Source organism: Pelobates fuscus, chromosome 6, assembly GCF_036172605.1.
Source record: "Pelobates fuscus isolate aPelFus1 chromosome 6, aPelFus1.pri, whole genome shotgun sequence".
In the NCBI taxonomy this organism is placed as follows: domain Eukaryota; kingdom Metazoa; phylum Chordata; class Amphibia; order Anura; family Pelobatidae; genus Pelobates; species Pelobates fuscus.
This window is the reverse complement of record NC_086322.1, coordinates 293,527,271-293,548,938: the sequence shown is the minus strand read 5'-3', so window position 1 is coordinate 293,548,938 and position 21,668 is coordinate 293,527,271. Positions and strand designations below refer to the sequence as shown.

Below are 21,668 nucleotides of genomic sequence, written 5' to 3'. Positions count from 1 at the left end.
ATAAAACCACTTTTCTTCTTCTTCTTCTCGCTGTGTGAATCACAGCAAGGGGAGGTTTGGCTAGGGCTGCAAAAACAGAAACAAAAGCTATTTAACTTCTAAATGGCAGGCGATTGAGAAGTGAGACTGCAGGGGCATGATCTATACACCAAAACTACTTTATAACGCTAAAGTTGTTTTGGTGCCTATAGTGTTCCTTTAAGAATTGTTTGTTGTTTTCCCAGAGTCTTTAAACTGTTGCTATGGATGAATCACATGACTGACTGTAGGAAAGTGTATATCATGGTTTTATATTGTGGTATACATGACTAAGTACACAAGGTCGATACGCCATATACTTGTTTACTAAGATAAGAAGACTAAATAAACATTCTGCTTTTATTGCACAAGAGTGGTAAAACCTGTTCCTATATTGAGCAGTTACCACTCCTGTCATCCAAAATCACATCAAGTTAATAAGGGGAAAAAAAACAAAAAAAAACAATTGCAAGTCATCTAACCATAATCAGCCCTGGAATTCTAAATGAAAATGTAGAACCCAAATTTGGGAGAAAGTACTGCTTTCTAGAAATGAGGGTGGCTTTTTGCTCCTCTCGTAAATGGGAAGAGCTCATGGAATAACAGTTTTATGGATATATGGGGTAGAACTTAAAAAGCTTCTAAGGAATGCAATCAAGGAAGTCATTTTTTTCTAAATGTTTTAACTGCTGAACATTTGTGGGGTTATTCTCTACAGTAAGAATTGCTGAGAATTGTAATAAGTTGTAAAATTTAGGCCAAAATAGGTGATTTCAAGAAATTCTCCAAGTTAATTTTGCGTTCACTTTGAATCCCTAGCAAGTCTCACTTTAGTTAATAAGGCTGTTGGTATATGTACAGTAATAGCATTTAATATAATAGTCAGACTGTGTGTTAGATCTACTCTGGGAGGCCGTGATCATGCTAGAGAAAGGGATTAACAGGCTTCTCTAACTGAGATTGTTAGTAAATCCCATTCTGTATTAATGCCGATAAACAGACAGTCACAAAGCCAGCAGCATTTGTAGATGTTTTATTTGTCTTGTTTGTCATAGTGACTTCTTTAAAAAGTCAGACCGGTTATGCCTGCATTGGCAGGTGTGTGCTCACCCAGGAATTCCCACCTTGAGGGGTATTAAATCGAACCAAAACAAAATGTACTTACCCACTAAGGTAACCATGCTGAGGCCATCTTTTTGTAATACAGATTGGGATATCACCAAAAGAATCCAATCAGCACAAGGCACCCTATAATGTACTGGTGCCGATCTCAGGTAAAGGATATATGTGTTTAGTAGGAATGGAGGCTGATATCAATGATGCAATTAGAGACAGAGCTGAACATAATTCCTAGAGAATATTCTATTCCTTCCCCATCCAAAGCTCCTCTACTTTGCAATACTCAGACACTCAACGATTGCACTCAACTAACACTATATGCATAGCAATGTGTGACCTCATCAAAAATGTATTTCCGTGTTGACACAACCTTAATTATTTAACCACGGGTAGCCAACAGATATCCCTCTAGCTGTTGTAGTGCTTTGCAGGCGAAATGCTAGCAAAGCATCATGGGAGATGTAGTTGCATAAGCTGCATAATTGCAACTTGATGGCTAACCACAAACAATTTCGGGTCATTTTGTGTACCTGAAAACAAATTAAAATAATCCAGTTTCCAACTGTCTGTCCCTTTATCCAATCACTATTCAGACAAATCGACAAGCATCAGATAAGTAGTTGTAGAAACTATACTGAAATTCTAACTGTTGTAACTGGCAGGGGTTCGCACATTGCCCTATCTGGTGTCTTCAACAATCACAGCCTATCTTTGGAGTCCGGTTCATCAGAATCCATGACTGGTAAAACACAGGGCAGGCATCCCATTACCAGATAACTAAACACGTCTTTAAATCACTGAATACTCGAGGGCTGACAATCCAACTGCTTAAGCATGATAACACACAACCCCCTGGCTCTAAAACGGTTAACACAAAACTACACAAAGACAAAACAGTCTCAGTGCATCGGTTCCTATGACTTTTCATTTTTTTTGTTGGACCTCTTATTTTTCTGCCCTTCAACATGGCTGCTTGGCTCCAAAACTTTATTGACATTCCTTTACTATTACAAATACAGAAAAGTTCCTGTTTGATACTAGATGAATGAGTCTGGGAGTTCATTGAAGAGTTCTGCCCTGTCTAGGTGAGCACGGGGCAAACCTTTGCTAACTTAAAGCTGCAATTCCTTATATTATTACCGCTGTACATAGCGGAGGGCAGTTGACCTCAGTAGTACTGCAGAGCTGTAGGCCTTAAATTTGCCCCATCTCTGTATGTTACTAACTGGTCAAGTCCTGAGAAGGTTTAATGGCCCTTGGAAGCCTCAGAGTCTGGGTATTCTGGATAATTTCGGCTTTTGCCACAAATATGATTTCCTGCTACAAGCCAAACTATGCAGAACCCATTGTCCTATTTAGTGTCAGAATGGCCTGTGGCATAGTCCTGTGCAATGCTGAGCAGATATATCTACTACTAAAGAGGATTAACCCATCCCTCTTTGGTTCTTCAGCTTTTGCAACCTGTACCTGCTCTCTCTCCCATCATTAGGCTTACCCCAACTTTAGTCCAAATACGGCAGCCAAAGCTGCAATGCAAAGAAAGAAGGCTACAAGTCTATTTCTGCTCCTGATCCTCAGACAGTGAAGTCACCTCAATAGTGGTCTGTTCATCCTCTCCGTCTCCAGAGTCACAGGGCATGGCTACAATGGTACTGCCAGCTGGTGCTATCTGAGCCAGGTTTTGTATTGTTGCACCTAGGCCCTGAAGGGTGAGGAGCTGGATGGGGCTCATCACCTTTAAAACAGTGTTGCTGTCTTGCATGGCTGCAGTACTCAAGACGGCAAGGTTGGATGAGTCGGGATGAATCTCCAAAGTGCCGGGGTAGTTGCTTCCTGATGGGGTGAGGATAGTGTAACCTCCTAAGAGAGGAGAGGAAGGTGAGGTGGACTGGGAACTTGAATTTTTGTTCAGCATGGTGGAGTTGGAAGAACTCGGGATGCTGGTGGACACAACTTTGCTGAAAGGTAGGCTGGTTAGTTGAGATAAAGTCAATCCTTGGGGAAGGGTAATCTGTGTGGGCTGCGAAACCTGTGAGCTGATGGCCGCAGGGCCGGACGTGGCTCTCGTCAATCTTGGTCGCTTGGCCGGAGGGGGAAGGCTGACTGGGGTCAGTGTCATCAAGACATTGTTAAGATGCTGTGATTTGTGTTTCAGTTCTTTGGCCCGTCTCCTGTGTTCGTCACACTGTTGCTCCAGAGCTGAAGGAAGGGAAAGTGGTAAAAAACAAACAATAAAACATGTCAATTTTTTATACTGTGGCGTAATAAGCCTGATATAGCTAAAGTACGTAACTGGATAGATCTGAACATGACATTGCACCATTTGTGCCAGTTTAATTTAGTAGATGTTATTTCCAATGGGTTACTACAAAACCGAGGTAGTGTTGGCATTGAATGGATGCTCAACCTGTGACTTTCACAGTAAGAAACCAAAAAAATAAATATAGAGTATTTCCTTAACTGAATACATCATTCAAATAAAGTAAATTAAGGTAAGCAGTAAAACATCGGCATCGTTCATTCTTTTTTTCCCCTCTCGATTCGACCAGCAGACTCCCGCTTCTCATTGGCAGCCTCACAGCAGGAAATATTGTGTTCGCTACACAAACCTCAAAGTTTAAAGGCAGTACACAAACTTCAATGGCTGACATTTGACCGCACCAACCGCAGGTCATAGATGCCAATAACAGGCTGACATCATACACAGGACTTTTATGTTAGAATAGGCAAGGAGCCAGTCAGAGGAAAATATCAGTTTTCTTTTTCTTTATTTGAACCAGTCGAAAAAAACAAAGCAAACAAGCCACATTTAAGATTATGGAGTACATATAATGCAGAGGACACAGCACATGCAACCTAATTCAGCTCTTAAGGAATTGTTAACTGAAACATGTAATTGGTCTGCTCCAACTCAAACTACGAGATATGCTCTCAGGACGCTGTACGCACCTGCCAAGTCTCGCGTATACTGCTCTCTTGATCGGTCCATCTGGTTCTTGTGACTAGCCAGCACCTTCTTAATGAGGTCCAACATTCCGAAATTCTGGACAATGTTGTTGAGTAACATGGCATCTAAGCAATGGGAGCACATAGGAGATTAAGTAAAATAGAACAAATGTGTGGGTTACAGAGAATATGCAGGGAAATCTTAACCTACAACATTTGAGCACATTTACTAGCCACAGGTATAGGAATAAAAAAAGGTCAGGCTACAGGTTGTCAGAGCACGGGATTTATTATGGGAATTATTGCCCTGATTCTACAGGATTTCAGTACAGTTGGATCTATCACTCAAAGCACTAAAAGACTGTATTGCAAGGGTGGCCAAAAAATAGATATCACCAGGACTACAATTCCCATGAAGCTTTGCTAGCCTTTACAAGTATTCCTGATCCAAATGTAGCACTATTAAAGGGTTATCCGTGTTACAAATTTGAATCCACGAGTCAAAAAGTTGGGGAAAACTGAAAGTTTACATGGACCAACAATAAAATCCAATTTAAATGACTATAGGGTTTCCTCATGAATAAAAGTTGTCATTGAGGATAGAGTACACACGCTGGATGCGTATTGATTCAAACAGACACTTTGTGTTGCTGTATTTATTGTGTTTATTACATAGGAAACTGTTGTGTAATATATACAGTTCCTCTTTTATTTTCAATTTAACTTGAAACACATTCTTTTCTCAAATTTCACTTCCTTTTTAATTATTGGTTCGTATCGATAAAAGGAACGTGTGATTTATTTTTTGTACTTTATAATAGAAAATAAACCGTGCTCGGGTGATACACCCGATTCCTTTCTCTGATGATGTGCCTAACATCTTGATGCTCTGTAAGGGGTTAATTTCCAAACATGGTAAAATGATGGTGAAGTATGTATCATTACTTGGATCAAATGATGATCCTAATTTCTGTTTGTGGAGAGGATAATTCCTTACCCTGTAACTGGATGGGGGGCGTTTGAAGTCTCTCTTTAAGCCCCTTCATTGTTTCCAGCAGCTCTTGGTGAAACTCCTGTATGACGTCTCCAAGGAGCCCCGCGTCCCTCAGGCCTTGCCAGAAATGCAGTGTTTCATCTGAAAGGTGACAAGATGGGGGTCAGTGCACAGCATGGAACAGAGCTCAATGATAACATATAATGAGACAAGTTATACACCTTCTAGACAAGTTATCCATCTTCTGCATAGGTTGCAGTGCATGGATGTCTCCTGTCAATGTGCCCCTGAACATCTTTGCTTTTAATTGCTACAGTGAGTAACATTAAAGAAATATTTTCTTACGTCCTTCATTGCATTACTTGTGAGTATAGAGCTTGCAAGTTTTTATCTCAGTCCTCCAGCTCTCCAAGAGAGTCGAGCTGCATCCACACGATGAGCTGCTTAGAATACTGCACACAGCCTCATTTATAAAACTGTGGACAGGGAAATGACACTGACAGCAGCCACAATGTTGCTGCTATCATTTTATTCAGAGCGATCACTCCTCAGACCTGATAAATGGAACTGCATATTGGGCTGACAGTAACCCTTAAATCTCTGCTGATCGGGGATTTATGGGATTAGGATCACACCCAATTGGGCAGAATACGGGGCTCCTAATTGGTGGAGCCTCTTCCTGGTGTCTGCTGCAGCTTCCTGTGCAAGTAGAGAGCAGCATCAGTAACTTAAAAGGTGTGCGTATGTTTAAATGTTACTTATTTTAATGTATTATCAATATACAAACATGTGGATCATGTCAAGCCTGGATTGGCCCTTTAAAAATTCTGTTCAAATATACAATGGTGTCTATTGTGTTTATAGGGGAAAAATGCAATCTGCCCTTAAGGCAAGTGAATATGGAATTGAATTTGTATGTCGACGTGGATACCCACACCTCTGTTCGGTTTTGTCCATTTCCAGCCATCAAAATCAAACCCACCCTGAAGAGACCACACTTACCTCCTATCATTCCAGTCCAGTCTCCTGAACCATCGCAAGTTTCAATAGTAATGGTTGTTGGGTTCCCATTCACGGTAAAATCTACAAAAAGGTAATAAAGTGGTAGTCAGACATTTCTGGAGCAATCATAGTTCCGCTGCATAAACAAGTGTGAGGCAGGACCAATCTCTCAGCTTTAATATATCCAAGTTTCATATTAAGCTAGGGCACCTTGCCTTATCACTGATGGGTTTGTCAAGAAAACAGGAATAGTGAAGAATTGTAAAATCATGGCAAATGATTTCTCACTAATTTTGCCTAAATCGTGCAATTCCAATGTTAGTAAATAAACCCTACAGTATATGTTTATGAAAACATCTTTTACATTTAGTTTCACTAAAAAGACTTAAACGAAATGAAAGGGAAATACTTTCTGTAGTTTTTTTTCAGCCTACATTAATAACGCCCTAGTAAACATTAGAAATAAGCAGTGTAGGGATACACATTGGAGCAAGGGCAGGTAAAATATCACTGCAGTTCAGAGTCTGCCGTTAATCATCCCTGTATTACACAAACATGTGCCAGCTCTAACAATCTATCCATTTTTGGACCCATGATGAGGCCCAGATTATTGATTGTGAACTCAGAACGTGTCGTTTTAAGGTATTCTTCCTCTTTGACCATTGAATGTTTCTACATCCATATTTGTTTCTGGGTCTCAGGAATTCTAAGATATAGCCAAGTGAGACAAGGTTAAACTACAAGTTTACTAACTGAATGAATTATCTTGTTTATAACAGGACAAATGCTCTGAAAGCTTTACATGTTGAACGTTTCCCTTTCATGAAAAAGTGACCAACAGGGGAACGTATTAAACATTAGTATTAGTAAAGCATTAAATGAGACACCGTAATCTAGGCTCCTTGGGTAGGTTATCTTACAAAGGGCTACATGTCCCTATGTTCCATCTGTCTTCAACAGTCACAGTTTGGAAAGGCCTCTGCAGATATAAGCCTGCCCACCCACAGTGAAATCCTCATCCTGCCAGTACAAGTTTTTGTATGGTGTGTGGCACACACACAAATCAAGGCCTTACTTCATACTGCACATTGAATACGCCCTCTTCGTTTTCAACAAAAGAGCCTGCACTGCACTGCAAAAACATAATTGGGCTACCTGGCAAGTTAAACAAAAATGTCATATTATCCATCAGTCTCCTACATGTATTTACATTGCCTGGAACAGCTGCCGGGTCTAAAGTGTACATTCCTCGATCTCCCATTGGGATCGATTTATGGGATAGTCTTCCACTGAGAACTTTAGCAAGACTAGGATTGGCTGTGATGTTTCAAGTCACTTCCTGGTCTAGGGAGAGCTCAACAATATTAATGTTTGCGGAAATTCGTGAGAGGAATTTCTAAATCTTTTATGCATTTTACATGACTTACTGTCACCTGTGGCCGGAGTGATGGGAATATACTCTGTGGACACTTGACTGCAGAGTGGCACTCGACCTGCTGTTAAGTCAATCTTGGTGCTTCGGCACGTGTTCGAGCATACCTTGGCATGCTGGTAAAAATCAAGCTCTCCTGAATCCATGATTTTCCTGGTGTAGAATGGACACATTATAGAGTTATTACCCAGTAAACACCCTCCTCCAGTTATTATTAATAAAGCAGGGCTACCCTGATAATAAACACGTCTCTATACCTGAGCATGACTCCATTCATTCGGATCGCCCTTTTCCAGTCTTTTAGGGTGGATTTTCCAGCCAGGTGAACGAATTCCTTTGGGCTAATTAAATGGTCATTGTACTAAGAGAGAAAGAGGAAGAGTGATTGTGGGAGATATCTGAATAATGGTGCATTTTTTGCATTAACAAACTGTGCAATATAAAATAAAAAAGTGGTTCATCAGCAAATGTATCCGGAATGAAACATTTTATCATCACACTAAGACTTTGTATAAGGTGAGGGTAACAGCAGACTCAAAATGTAGGCGAAACATTAACACTGCATGGATCGAAAACCATATTATGGGTTAAAAAGTATGCAGAGGTTTAGAAAAATACCCCTCTCTGTCCCATTAGAAATATTGCCTTTTAGATTAAAGAAGCAAGGTGAATTGTTCGTCTAGGACACAACTAAAAGGTTTTGCCGTGACGTGGCAGGTGGGCTTACATTTAATGACCATTGGAGTGAAACTAAAAAAACCTGCAGTTATTTAAATATCCATAGGGATTTGGGATAGCGAGCAAGTCACTTTTTCTTTGGTTTTTATTGTATGTATTGAGGCTGATGTGTACTCTAGTCATTGCTGCCAGCCAGAAGTAGTGGGAGTTTAAGTGCAGGACTTAATTTTGTGTGTTAGAGTTGTAAAATGTATGCAGATCTGGAAATGTTCTTCGACTCCGCTTCAGTCACTGCTTAGCAATTTTACCCTGCGTTTTGCAATTCAGCTTTTACGCCAACACAATGCATTGTTTAGTGAATAAGCCCTAAAAGCAGAAAGCCATCTCAATAAGGACAAACAAACCCAGAGAGAAGGTAATAATGTCATGGCTACAAAGCTAGGACACCCCCTTTATACCATTTTGTTAACGTTAAACCAAATATATAGTTTGCTTCGTTAGACACAGAGTTAAACTAGCAGGAAGCTACAGGGTCAGATGTCCGACACCCGGGGAGATATAACCAGGTTCACTTACAAAAGTGTTGATTTCTGTTGAAATCTGCACTTTTATAAAAAGAAAACAGAAAAAAATACAGACACACTCTACCCACATAAAGCACTGCAGTGGGGGCACTCACCTGCACGCACTTGACATTGATTCCTGGACAGACAAACTTCCTCCAGATTAAGTTGGCTTTATTCTCTCCGCAGGTGATAGGATAAGCAATTTCAGCCTCAATTGTCTCCTCTTCATCTTCATCCTCCATCTTCACTTCTCATTCAAAATGTTGGGCACAACAGGAAGTAAGAGAGAAAGAGAGGGAAACAACAAGAGGGTCAACGTTATTAGCACTTGGACCCAATGAATTCTTAATCTCACACACAAGAAGTAGAGACAGCAATAGCAGTGCAGAGAAATAAAAGAGGACTTGGGGAAATCGAGAATGAGACCGGAAGACAGAGTTGTGGAATAAATGAAAGGAAGAGTTGGTGGAAATATGGTGGAGAATGGGAAGCAGGGGGAATGGGGAAATAGAAAGGTTAAACGGATGGAATAGGATAGAAGCACAGCAATGATGATTGAAAGAGAGAGAGTGTAGTGGGGATAGACCACAATGGGGTAAGAGAGAAAGAGACTATTAGGGGGGAATAAAAAGTGAAAGCTGTGAAGTTTCAAGGGAGGATTGATAGAAAGGTAAAGTGGTGGGAATAAAGAATGGGACAGGGACAGAAAAGGAGGCAGTGAGGATATACAAGGCGAGGATATAAAAGGATGCAGTAAGGACATACACAGTGAGGATATAAAATGAGGCGGTGAGGACATACATAGTGAGGATATAAAAGGAGGCGGTGAGGACATACATAGTGAGGATATAAAAGGAGGCAGTGAGGACATACACAGTGAGGATATAAAAGGATGCAGTAAGGACATACACAGTGAGGATATAAAATGAGGCGGTGAGGACATACATAGTGAGGATATAAAAGGAGGCAGTAAGGACATACACAGTGAGGATATAAAAGGAGGCAGTAAGGACATACAATGTGAGGATATAAAAGGAGGCGGTGAGGACACACATAGTGAGGATATAAAAGGAGGCGGTGAGGACATACATAGTGAGGATATAAAAGGAGGCGGTGAGGACACACAGTGAGGATATAAAAGGAGGCGGTGAGGACACACATAGTGAGGATATAAAAGGAGGCGGTGAGGACACACATAGTGAGGATATAAAAGGAGGCGGTGAGGACATACATAGTGAGGATATAAAAGGAGGCGGTGAGGACATACAAGGCGAGGATATAAAAGGATGCAGTAAGGACATACACAGTGAGGATATAAAATGAGGCGGTGAGGACATACATAGTGAGGATATAAAAGGAGGCAGTAAGGACATACATAGTGAGGATATAAAAGGAGGCGGTGAGGACACACATAGTGAGGATATAAAAGGAGGCGGTGAGGACACACATAGTGAGGATATAAAAGGAGGCGGTGAGGACATACATAGTGAGGATATAAAAGGAGGCGGTGAGGACATACATAGTGAGGATATAAAAGGAGGCGGTGAGGACATACATAGTGAGGATATAAAAGGAGGGAGTGAGGACATACATAGTGAGGATATAAAAGGATGCAGTAAGGACATACACAGTGAGGATATAAAAGGAGGCAGTAAGGACATACACAGTGAGGATATAAAATGAGGCGGTGAGGACATACATAGTGAGGATATAAAAGGAGGCAGTAAGGACATACAATGTGAGGATATAAAAGGAGGCGGTGAGGACACACATAGTGAGGATATAAAAGGAGGCGGTGAGGACATACATAGTGAGGATATAAAAGGAGGCGGTGAGGACATACATAGTGAGGATATAAAAGGAGGCAGTAAGGACATACACAGTGAGGATATAAAAGGAGGCAGTGAGGACATACATAGTGAGGATATAAAAGGAGGCAGTAAGGACATACATAGTGAGGATATAAAAGGAGGCAGTGAGGACATACATAGTGAGGATATAAAAGGAGGCGGTGAGGACACACATAGTGAGGATATAAAAGGAGGCGGTGAGGACATACATAGTGAGGATATAAAAGGAGGCGGTGAGGACATACAAGGCGAGGATATAAAAGGATGCAGTAAGGACATACACAGTGAGGATATAAAATGAGGCGGTGAGGACATACATAGTGAGGATATAAAAGGAGGCGGTGAGGACACACAGTGAGGATATAAAAGGAGGCAGTGAGGACATACATAGTGAGGATATAAAAGGAGGGAGTGAGGACATACATAGTGAGGATATAAAAGGAGGGAGTGAGGACATACATAGTGAGGATATAAAAGGAGGGAGTGAGGACATACATAGTGAGGATATAAAAGGAGGCGGTGAGGACATACATAGTGAGGATATAAAAGGAGGGAGTGAGGACATACATAGTGAGGATATAAAAGGAGGCGGTGAGGACACACAAAGTGAGGATATAAAAGGAGGGAGTGAGGATATAAAAGGAGGCGGTGAGGACACACATAGTGAGGATATAAAAGGAGGCAGTGAGGACACACATAGTGAGGATATAAAAGGAGGGAGTGAGGACACACATAGTGAGGATATAAAAGGAGGCAGTAAGGACACATATAGTGAGGATATAAAACGAGGCAGTGAGGACACACATAGTGAGGATATAAAAGGAGGCAGTGAGGACACACATAGTGAGGATATAAAAGGAGGCAGTGAGGACATACAGGGCGAGCATATAAAAGGAGGCAGTGAGGACACATATAGTGAGGATATAAAACGAGGCAGTGAGGACACACATAGTGAGGATATAAAAGGAGGCAGTGAGGACACACATAGTGAGGATATAAAAGGAGGCAGTAAGGACATACAATGTGAGGATATAAAAGGATGCGGTGAGGACACACATAGTGAGGATATAAAAGGAGGCAGGGAGGACATACAGGGTGGGGACAGAAATGGATTGAGACAAGGACCCTTCCCATACCTAAGACAGCCTCTTTCAGCTCTGTGGATGAAGAAAATGACACATTGTCTGACTCGAGGGTGTCCTCTGCCAAGCTCCTGTAGAAAGCAAAGAACGAAGCATTAAAATACCACATGGTACCCAGAGATCTGTACACATAACTAGCTCAGCACTTCACAATGGCAATCATGCTAAACTGCTATAGTTCAGCTATCACACATGTCAATATTCAGTTACTAGCAGCTGTTTTTATATGTTACAAGTTTTCAAATGTATGCAAAAGTTCCTATTTGAATAACTGCAGAGAGATAGCCTTGTGTCCCAAACAATGTCACTGGAAATACAAGGATCTCTGAACTGTAAGTGTATCGGTTTAAAAAACATGCTGCATCAAATTTGCTGTGTGAGCCATACATTATCCAAGGAATTAATGCATTTTTGGGTTAAATTTGGGTCAGTGGACATCCAGGTTCTAATTTGGGCACGGTATCTGGGGAGATTACTCTGCAGCTCATGACTTGGCCAGGCGGACAGCTCTGCTGACAAGGAGATAGCTCTGCTGCGGAGGAGGAGAGAGCTCTGCTGAAGGGACAGATCAGCAGTCATGGAGAAAGTCTAGAACTCATTCTGGTGTCTCAGCTCATTAATTCACCAACTGTATACTCTGGTGCGCAGAACTCACATTTGCTAGATCTATTCCAGGAAGAGTTAACTAAGCCTGTCAAGGTTCTGAGACTGATAAAATGAATATCATGGGGTCGGGTAATAGATAACATCATCTATGCTCTAGTATATATACTTGAACATAAATAAAAACCCTCCATATACCCTTTCTGGTAAAAATACAATGATATTATATATGGAAATCTGCACTCTTAGTAAAAAGAACTCTTCACGCATAGGGCACTTCAGCTAGCTGAAATGTTTTATGTGTGTGGGGTGATCTTTTAAGGGGGTTAAATAAAATGATATTTAGTATGTTTGAACAGGGCGATTTTTGCAGGGTTAGTAATCTGTTTGCACGTTCTCTCTAAGTATGTATTTAATCCATAGTGTGCAGGCACCAATCAGTATAAGGTTTAATATCGGTTTCACAGCTAATGCTGAACATCAGCAAATTACCAGCTGGATAGGAAACATGACCTCATAGAACATCATCCTAGAGCTGAGCCCACATGGAAATGCTGAAGCCTGTGTCTTGGGTCTCAATAGGAATCAAGCCCTCACAGGAACTAGTTGCCATGACAAAGCAGTGGGAGGTAGGTCTGTGCAGTCGGGTGAAGCCCCAGGCATATCAGATCTCTGTAGTGAAATCCTAGCATATCCCTCTCTGTCTCTGCATGCGGTGCTTCTACACATCTCTCTTTATGTGAATGGGAGGGATCATGATCCCTTTGTATGTGAATGAGACCAAACCTGCACAGCTCTAACACCTCTGAATGTAAAATGAGATCTATTCCACACCACTAAATCCTTTGTATGTGAATGAGACCGATTCCACACAGCTAACTTCTCTATATGTGAATGAAACTGATCACATATTGCTAACACCTCTGTATGTGAATGAAACTGATCACATATTGCTAACACCTCTGTATGTGAATGAGACTGATCCCACTCCGCTAACTTCTCTGTATGTGAATGAAACCGATCCCACTCCGCTAACTTCTCTGTATGTGAATGAAACCGATCCCACTCCGCTAACTTCTCTATATGTGAATGAAACCGATCCCACACAGCTAACTCTCTGTATGTGAATGAGACTGATCCCACTCTGCTAACTTCTCTGTATGTGAATGAAACCGATCCCACTCCGCTAACTTCTCTGTATGTGAATGAAACCGATCCCACTCCGCTAACTTCTCTGTATTTGAATGAAACCGATCCCACACAGCTAAATCTCTGCATGTGAATGAGACTGATCCCACTCTGCATGTGAATGAGACTGATCAAACTCTGCATGTGAATGAGACTGATCCCACTCCGCTAACTTATCTGTATGTGAATGAAACCGATCCCACTCCGCTAACTTCTCTGTATGTGAATGAGACTGATCCCACTCCGCTAACTTCTCTGTATGTGAATGAAACCGATCCCACTCTGCTAACTTCTCTGCATGTGAATGAAACCGATCCTACTCCGCTAACTTCTCTGTATGTGAATGAAACCGATCCCACTCCGCTAACTTCTCTGTATTTGAATGAAACCGATCCCACACAGCTAACTCTCTGTATGTGAATGAGACTGATCCCACTCTGCATGTGAATGAGACTGATCCCACTCTGCTAACTTATCTGTATGTGAATGAAACCGATCCCACTCCGCTAACTTCTCTGTATGTGAATGAAACCGATCCCACACAGCTAACTCTCTGTATGTGAATGAGACTGATCCCACTCTGCATGTGAATGAGACTGATCCCACTCTGCTAACTTATCTGTATGTGAATGAAACCGATCCCACACAGCTAACTTCTCTGTATGTGAATGAAACCGATCCCACACAGCTAACTTCTCTGTATGTGAATGAAACCGATCCCACACAGCTAACTTCTCTGTATGTGAATGAAACCGATCCCACAAGCTAACTTCTCTGTATGTGAATGAAACCGATTCCCACACAGCTAACTTCTCTGTATGTAAATGAAACCGATCCCACACAGCTAACTTCTCTGTATGTGAATGAGACTGATCCCACTCCGCTAACACCTCTGTATGTGAATGAGACCATCCCACACAGCTAACTTCTCTGTATGTGAATGAAACCGATCCCACATTGCCAACACCTCTGTATGTGAATAAGACCAACTCCACACGTCTTTATGTGACAGAAACCGATCCCCCACCCCTAACTGTTCTGGTGGTGAATGAGACCGATCCCACACCGTTAAAACCTCTGTATGTGAATGATACCGATGACACCTCTGTATGTGCATGAGACTAAACCAACACACCTTTGTATGTGAATGAAACCATCCTGTGTTCCTCTGCCTTTATGTATGTTAATGAGACTCACTGTACCAATTTGTGCATGTGTGCAGTCCAAACAAAAGGACATATTATTCTGGCCTTAGCAAGCCCTTAGTGTCTGGACTATAAGTTTCTGTAGGATTGTGTCAAGGTGTAACGATCTATATACTCCTGAAATTTGGAAGGTCATTGGTTATCCTGCAATCATTCTTGGGGTTCACATATAGACTGGTACTATAGTACGGTTCTACATCCACAGTTTTTTACTGGACATATTACTCCCCCCCTGTGCTGTAGGGAAAATGTTACATTTTGCAGGGCCGCACTTTTTATATATCACCTGTCAGCATTTGTTAGAAATGATAGCCGATAGCCTCACATATTGTCTTAAAGTGGCATTCTAACCACCATAACCACTACAGCTCATTCTAGAGTACATGGGTTCCATCCTCTGGATTTATATTAAACCATTTACGCAGCTGGGTAAAATAGCCGAGGAGGGAAGTGTCTCAATAAGAGAAGAGGAGCTAGTCTGTATGCCTAGTATGTAATTACTATGTATATATATTTGTAAACAGTTTGACATAAACAGGACTGCACCTTAAGACTGCTTGCGCCATAACCACTACAATTAGCTATAGAGATTAGGTGTCCCTTTAATGTAACAATTTGGGTTTCAAATCTCCAGAATTTGCTGTTAGACAATAATCCCCGCTGTATTAAGTCTCTTTTTTGTGTTCCATGCATTATAAGGCAATGCTTCACAGAATACCTTCTCCTAAAGTGTCTGTCTAAGTTCATTAGCCAAGTGACACAAACACAGCAATCTTGTATAAACAATAAACATACAAATCATATAAATATACCTACCACACATTTATATATGAATTGGAATATGAAGGATGAATATCGGTCTCCAATTCAGTGTAACACCTTCCATTATCTCCATTCTCACTAAGGGTTCTTGTCGCGTGACAGAGTCTCAAAGACAAAATGGTTTCCAAATATTTTCTTATATTTCAACAACATGGTTGGGTTGTGTTATACTTTCCTGGTCACCTGGGTTGTGTACACAGGCGGGAGGGGTTATACATTGTCATAGGATGGGGGTAATACCTACCTGTTTGTGGTCACCAGGACAGCCTTCACCTCTTCCATGCCGCTGCCATCCATGATGTTGTCTGGCGTGGTCACAACGACCACTTCTTCCACGTGAACGCTGACATCTGGGGTAGACATGGTTGCCCAGGGTCCCACGCAGAGCTATGGTAAGGTAAAGAGAATGCACATTAAAAGCCTGGAAGGAGTTAAACAAAGACACCGATGTGGTGGCCTACATGGAAGATCTGAATTATGGTGGTGTTTAAGACTTCTTAGAGGTCTATGGAAGTCTTAACTCATAGTTCATAGTAGTTGTTATATGGCATAATCTTCAGGGCCTTCCCATCTGTCTTTTGTCAAAGTTTTTAAAACGTTCTACAAAAGATATCCAGGTTTGAGTTGCAGAGATATAACCACCCAAAGCCCACTTCAAAACTAGAAAAACATATATATCAAACTGCTTAAAATGGTTTGGAAAAAAGAAAATGGGGGATGCCACTCCCAGACTCTTTGGCCCATAACCACTACAATGAGCTGTAGTGGTTATAGTGCTTAGATTGCTCCTTTAAAAGCATATCAGAGTTCAGATTATTGGATTTCTGGGTTGTATTTTAGAGCTGCGTATGATGCTAGCTGGCTTTCTAACGGTAATTGTGTTGCTCTAAGTAATCCTTGACTTCTGCTTATCAGTGCTATCCTCGGCTACAGGGAACATTTGTGTTTTTCTGCATATTTTTCTTTGTTTTCTAAACAAAGTATGTATTAAAGTTAAATCATCGATGTGATCTCACATAGTTTGGAATCTTCTTTAGTTGTTGGACAAAACAGTAAGCAGCATTACTTTTGGGTAAAAAAAAATACATTATCATTTACCCTTTAAAGTGTTATATTGGTCCAATTCAATTTCCAATCGATTTACCCAGTGATATTTAAAGGGGTCAGACAAACATCCTAAAGCCCTGTGCCAAAATAGAATGTCTTGATTACACAATGAAAACATGCATGCATTTAATCATGCATTTTTTCATTGGGGATATATCTAAAAACAGCATGCAAAGTCTGCAGGTCTCTTGTCTGCTGTCTTTAACCCCTTAAGGACCAAACTTCTGGAATAAAAGGGAATCATGACATGTCAGACATGTCATGTGTCCTTAAGGGGTTAAAGCCCTCCCCTTCTAACCCAGCCTAGACTTTCTGTGGCTGTCCAATCACAAACTTCCCAAAGCAGCTCAAGTCTGTGCAAGGCAGGTGCCACTGACCTAAATGACCATGCATTAACAGGACCTGTTGTGTGATTGATAGTGTGGGAGTGTGGGAGTGTGGGGAGCGACAAGGCAATTTATAAAAATTTCATTTTTTATAAATTAATAGAAATCTAAATTTTTCGGAAAAATACCTCTTCACGCACTGGGCATTTCAGCTAGCTGAAATGCTTTTATGTGTGTGGGGCGATCCTTTAAGGGGTTAAATAAAATGTTCAAACATACTAAATTATATTCCTATACCTAATGCATTATGTGAATTATTTTAATGTCATTTTCAGGGCCCTTTTAATTACACTTTCCAAACTACAATCCATTATTTATGAATACAATTCCACAACCAAATTTAAAGGGACACTATAGTCACCCAGACCACTTCATCTAATTGAAGTGGTTTGGGTGCAGTGACCCTATCAATCAGACAGCCACTAGAGCACTTCCTGCATGCTAGGCGACTTTTAGTCGCCTGACGTTCTCATGCTCTGCATAGGCTTGGCAAAAATACTGGCCATGCTAATCTGCATAATGAATTAGGACATGATGTCACTGGATGTTACGTAACATCAGAGAAAAATAACATTTAGAAGATGAATGTTCCCTAAATCACAAAAATACTAATTACAGTGTGTACCAGGTCACCTCGTGTGTCTCTTTCCTCCCCAGCTATACAGACATAGGTATACAGGCAAAAAGACATACATGCACAAAGACACAACTATACAAGCACACAGTCATAAAAGACACACAATCAAACAAACACTGTAATACAGGCACACAGTCATACAATCTACACATACAGGTACACTGTCAAACAGACACAGGCATACATTCATACAGACACACAGACACTGTCCTACATAAACAGTCAGTGTGACATACAGACATAGTCATAAAGCCATAGTCACACACAGACACGGTCATATTCAGTCATACAGACTCAGGCTGTGGTGGACCGCCTGGCACCCCAACAGGGTACCTCCGCCAATCGCTGCTTCCTAGTACCACCGAGTACTATAAGCACCGGACACCATAAGTACCGTAGTCCCCTTAGCCACCTCAGCTTGGCTAGGGTCTCGCTGTCCCATCCCACCCTGGACTAACATCTGGTTCCAGCTCCCAGTGGGAAGACCTCTCCTCCAAGAGAGTATAGCAATCCAAAGAGCAGTATAGCAAGTGATTATAGCAGGTATAGCTTTCCCCTACAGACATTAGTTGAGACTGAATGCTGGGGGTATTCTGTTTAATATGGCCAAATGACCCCCTTATATACAGAATCTGAGCACAGTGACATGCCCCCAAACACACCCACAATGTCATATAAAATAGTGTCACTGTGAGCATAAAGTACAAAATATTAAAAACACATAAAAATACACATTTTCCACATGGGAACCCCCACAGTCTATACATCCCTGGATAGCATGGATCTGAGCACCCAACAGATCCAAAAAGCGCTCAGATCCCACGAACACAGTCGAAACGCCACCGTGGTAAAGTTCTGACCGGCCGCACACGTGGTCCAATGCCCAAAACAGTTCTATGAATTCAGGGGTTGCGGACGGTTCCGTTCGGGAGTTCCCTGCGTCCAAAAAAACATACATAATCCCTAAATATAACGTGGAGCTTGTTCACCTCATTCAGACAAATGATTCCAGCGAACAGCACTCTTCCAGGATGTAAAGTACCGAACGCAGGCAGGATGGAAGTTCAGCGGTGTTCGCGAGGTTGAGTGTCCGATTTCAGTTCCATGAACTCGACGACCAAAAACCGCTGCCTGCGTTCATGCGAACAAGATGGCCCCAGACGAACAATTAGAAAACTGCGGTGGAACTCGTTACAAGGTGTCAATTGGGCTTAACAAACTCCCTGGTGGTCTTTAGTTCGGGGGTTGGTTCGGTTCCCGAACCAATAACAAAATCCCACAAATCAAGTCTTTTCCCATGGCTTTTACAGGGCCCATAGTCTTTCGGCAGAAGGCTGGTAAGCACGCTCCTCCAGGAGCCCATGGCAGCATCACGTTCGCCACACAGGCATACAGGCACAGACAGTCATACAGACACTGTGATAAAAAAGTCACACAGACACAGTCATACACAGACATTCATACTCAGACATACATGCAGTCACAATTCACAAATAGAGATGTTGCTGCATGCTTACTTTTTATGTCTCTAAGTGTCCTCATCTTCATCACTGAGCAGGTCTGCTCTCCATCTATAAACCCTCACAGCAGAGAGATCTGGCTACTTACTAAGAAGTTAGAAGTTTATCTCTCTCTGTCCGTGGAGGAGGGGTGAATGCTGCAGATAGAGCTATACAATCTGCTCTGCTTGTTAACCTGCACAGCACACTCGTCCTCACTGTCCACTGAGTGTGAGTACAGAAAGATGGGTGGAGCTAAACATGATCTGAGAGTATTTCCAATGTCTGCAAGTATGTATCTCTCCTCTCAGAGTTCCATCAGACAGAAATACCGGCCCCTGCATTGCCGGTATTCCTGCAATACCACCACCGGCCACACAGCCTCAAATACTGGTCAGGTGGCAACCCTAGCTCTGCATAAGGGCATCCAGCAGCAGTAAAATCCCCATAGGAAAGCATTGAAGAAATGCTTTCCAAGGGGTAGGGCCTAACGCGCTCACATTAGAGGGCCCCTCCACCATTTGGTAACTTCAGAGGGGGGGAATAAAAGTTTATATTCCTAGCACTATAGTATCCTTTTAATAGAATTGTTGATGACTAGTGTTTCTGTATAACTATCAGGCAAACGTCTCAAAGTGAAACAATCAACAGGGCTGGTCTATTTGGTTTCCATGGTAACGGCTCCAGTTTTAGAATATTGTCCCAGAAAAAAACTCTTAATATTGCATAACCCCCACTAAATTAATCTTAACCAATATCCTGAATGTGTTGATATTTTTTTATATCTACTCAGCATTTTTGATTCTAATGAATAAAAATATTTAAATCTATTTTGTGCTATTTTTCTATGGTCTGGCACTGAATTCATTTAGAGCTCAGAACCTGGCACCTAATCAGCTCAACTTGGAAAATACTTGTTCTGATTGGCTGTTGAAAACACAGTCGGGTCTGGGTTTTTTTGTTGTTGTTTCTAGGCAGTTTGAAGGGTGATTCGTGGGAAGATTTACCAAATTTTTAACGTATAACAATTCCATATTACAAAGTTCCATTTTTTTATTTATTTTTTTAAACTACTCTAAATTGGACGGGAAGGCGTCCACAGGCATAAAACTACTACAAAGAGCTAAAGCGTCTGTTTATTGTAGTGTCTCTTTAAGTATGTTAAAGTGGCTCTGTCATCTCAAACTTACCTTTCCCCCTATCGTTTCCTCTTCTTTTCTGATCTATTTCTCTTTAAAACATAAAGTAGGGACTGCTTTGTCTTGTGAATTTTAACTACACTTGGCTATGTTGATAAAAGGGTGCAGCTTAAAGGAGCACTCCACTGGCTCATACTAAAAAAAATTAAAAAAATTAAAAAAAATAGAAAAATCACTGTTTAGTAGATATACCCCCAATGAATACATACATTCGTTTTTCAAAACCTATGAACTGCAGCCTTAGCAAACCCTCCCCTTTTTCCCCCTGGAAGAGACCTTCAGTCTCCTCACAGGGATAAAAGCAATAAGAGGCTTCACCTTGAGAAGCCTCTGACTTGGTGTCCAGATACGCGGGCGCATGTCTGGTGTGATGTCTGTGAGGTAGGAAGGCACGCTGAAATAGAGCATACCTGCCCTCTAACAGAAGCAGGAAGCAATCCTCCCTGGCTGTTTGATTGACAGCCAGGGGGAGTTCCCTAGTTCATTTATAAAAAAAAAAGTGCCAATTTCCCGTAGAAACTGTGGCTATAAACTCACCCATAAAGCAGCTTTTGGAATGTGGAGTGCTCTTTTAACCCCTTAAGGACCAAACTTCTGTAATAAATGAGAATCATGACATGTCACATGTCAAGTGTCCTTAAGGGGTTAAAGCAAGCTTCACCCTTTGTTAGCTTGACAAAGGAAGTAGAGCTTGTCTGAAGCTCTACCATTTTGTCACAATTGTCAAGCGTGGGAAAAATATATAAGACAAAGTAGTCCCTACTTTTCTTCTGTTTTAAAGAGAAATAGATCAGAAAAGATTCTGAAAGAGTCGGTTTGAGGTGACAGATCCACTTTAAGGAGCAAGTTGTGTTTTTCTTCTTTTTTTGTACCTAGCATTATTTTAAAAAAAAAATAATAATAATAATAATTTTGGAATATTCTGTTAATGATTCCTCATCCTGAATCAGAAACATTTTTGCACCTTATGTGAATGGTTTCCTGTAAAGGTGAAATTTTACTTTAAAGGCAGTATAAGAATTGTGCCCCCCATAAACAAAGAAAAATGACCATCTAAACATCCGAGCTAATTTACACTACGCCTCGGTTAGATGAAAAAGCTGTAGATTTGCTTGGAATATTGTGTTTGTTTGCAATTAAACTTTATTGAAAGAATAATGTGTACAAATGAAAATTATAACAGAAATCTAAGTATATAGCAAATATTTCAGAATTGTGTTTTTTTATAGGGGGGTGGGTGGGGGGACAAATCCAATGACTAAATAATAAATTTTA

General features: G+C 41.2%; 1 protein-coding gene across 3 annotated transcripts in view; it reads right to left on the bottom strand.

Annotated features, from left to right (window-relative positions):
• Window positions 1–1,037: 1,037 nt before the first annotated feature.
• GMEB2 (glucocorticoid modulatory element binding protein 2) overlaps window positions 1,038–21,668 on the bottom strand; it is a 28,843-nt gene continuing 8,212 nt past the window's right edge. Inside the window, exons 2-11 of one of the 3 annotated variants that reach the window (XM_063459493.1) lie at window positions 15,810–15,952; window positions 15,560–15,670; window positions 11,742–11,818; window positions 8,869–9,002; window positions 7,769–7,872; window positions 7,513–7,664; window positions 6,080–6,160; window positions 5,081–5,218; window positions 4,087–4,209; window positions 1,038–3,336 (exon numbers count right to left, since the gene is read on the bottom strand). In XM_063459493.1, the coding sequence (XP_063315563.1) occupies window positions 2,693–3,336; window positions 4,087–4,209; window positions 5,081–5,218; window positions 6,080–6,160; window positions 7,513–7,664; window positions 7,769–7,872; window positions 8,869–9,002; window positions 11,742–11,818; window positions 15,560–15,670; window positions 15,810–15,928 (1,683 nt within the window). In that variant the 5' untranslated portion in view covers window positions 15,929–15,952 and the 3' untranslated portion in view covers window positions 1,038–2,692. Of the gene's footprint in view, window positions 3,337–4,086; window positions 4,210–5,080; window positions 5,219–6,079; window positions 6,161–7,506; window positions 7,665–7,768; window positions 7,873–8,868; window positions 9,003–11,741; window positions 11,819–15,559; window positions 15,671–15,809; window positions 15,953–21,668 lie in introns of all 3 variants that reach the window. The other 2 variants (XM_063459492.1, XM_063459494.1) reach the window with 2 other exon arrangements.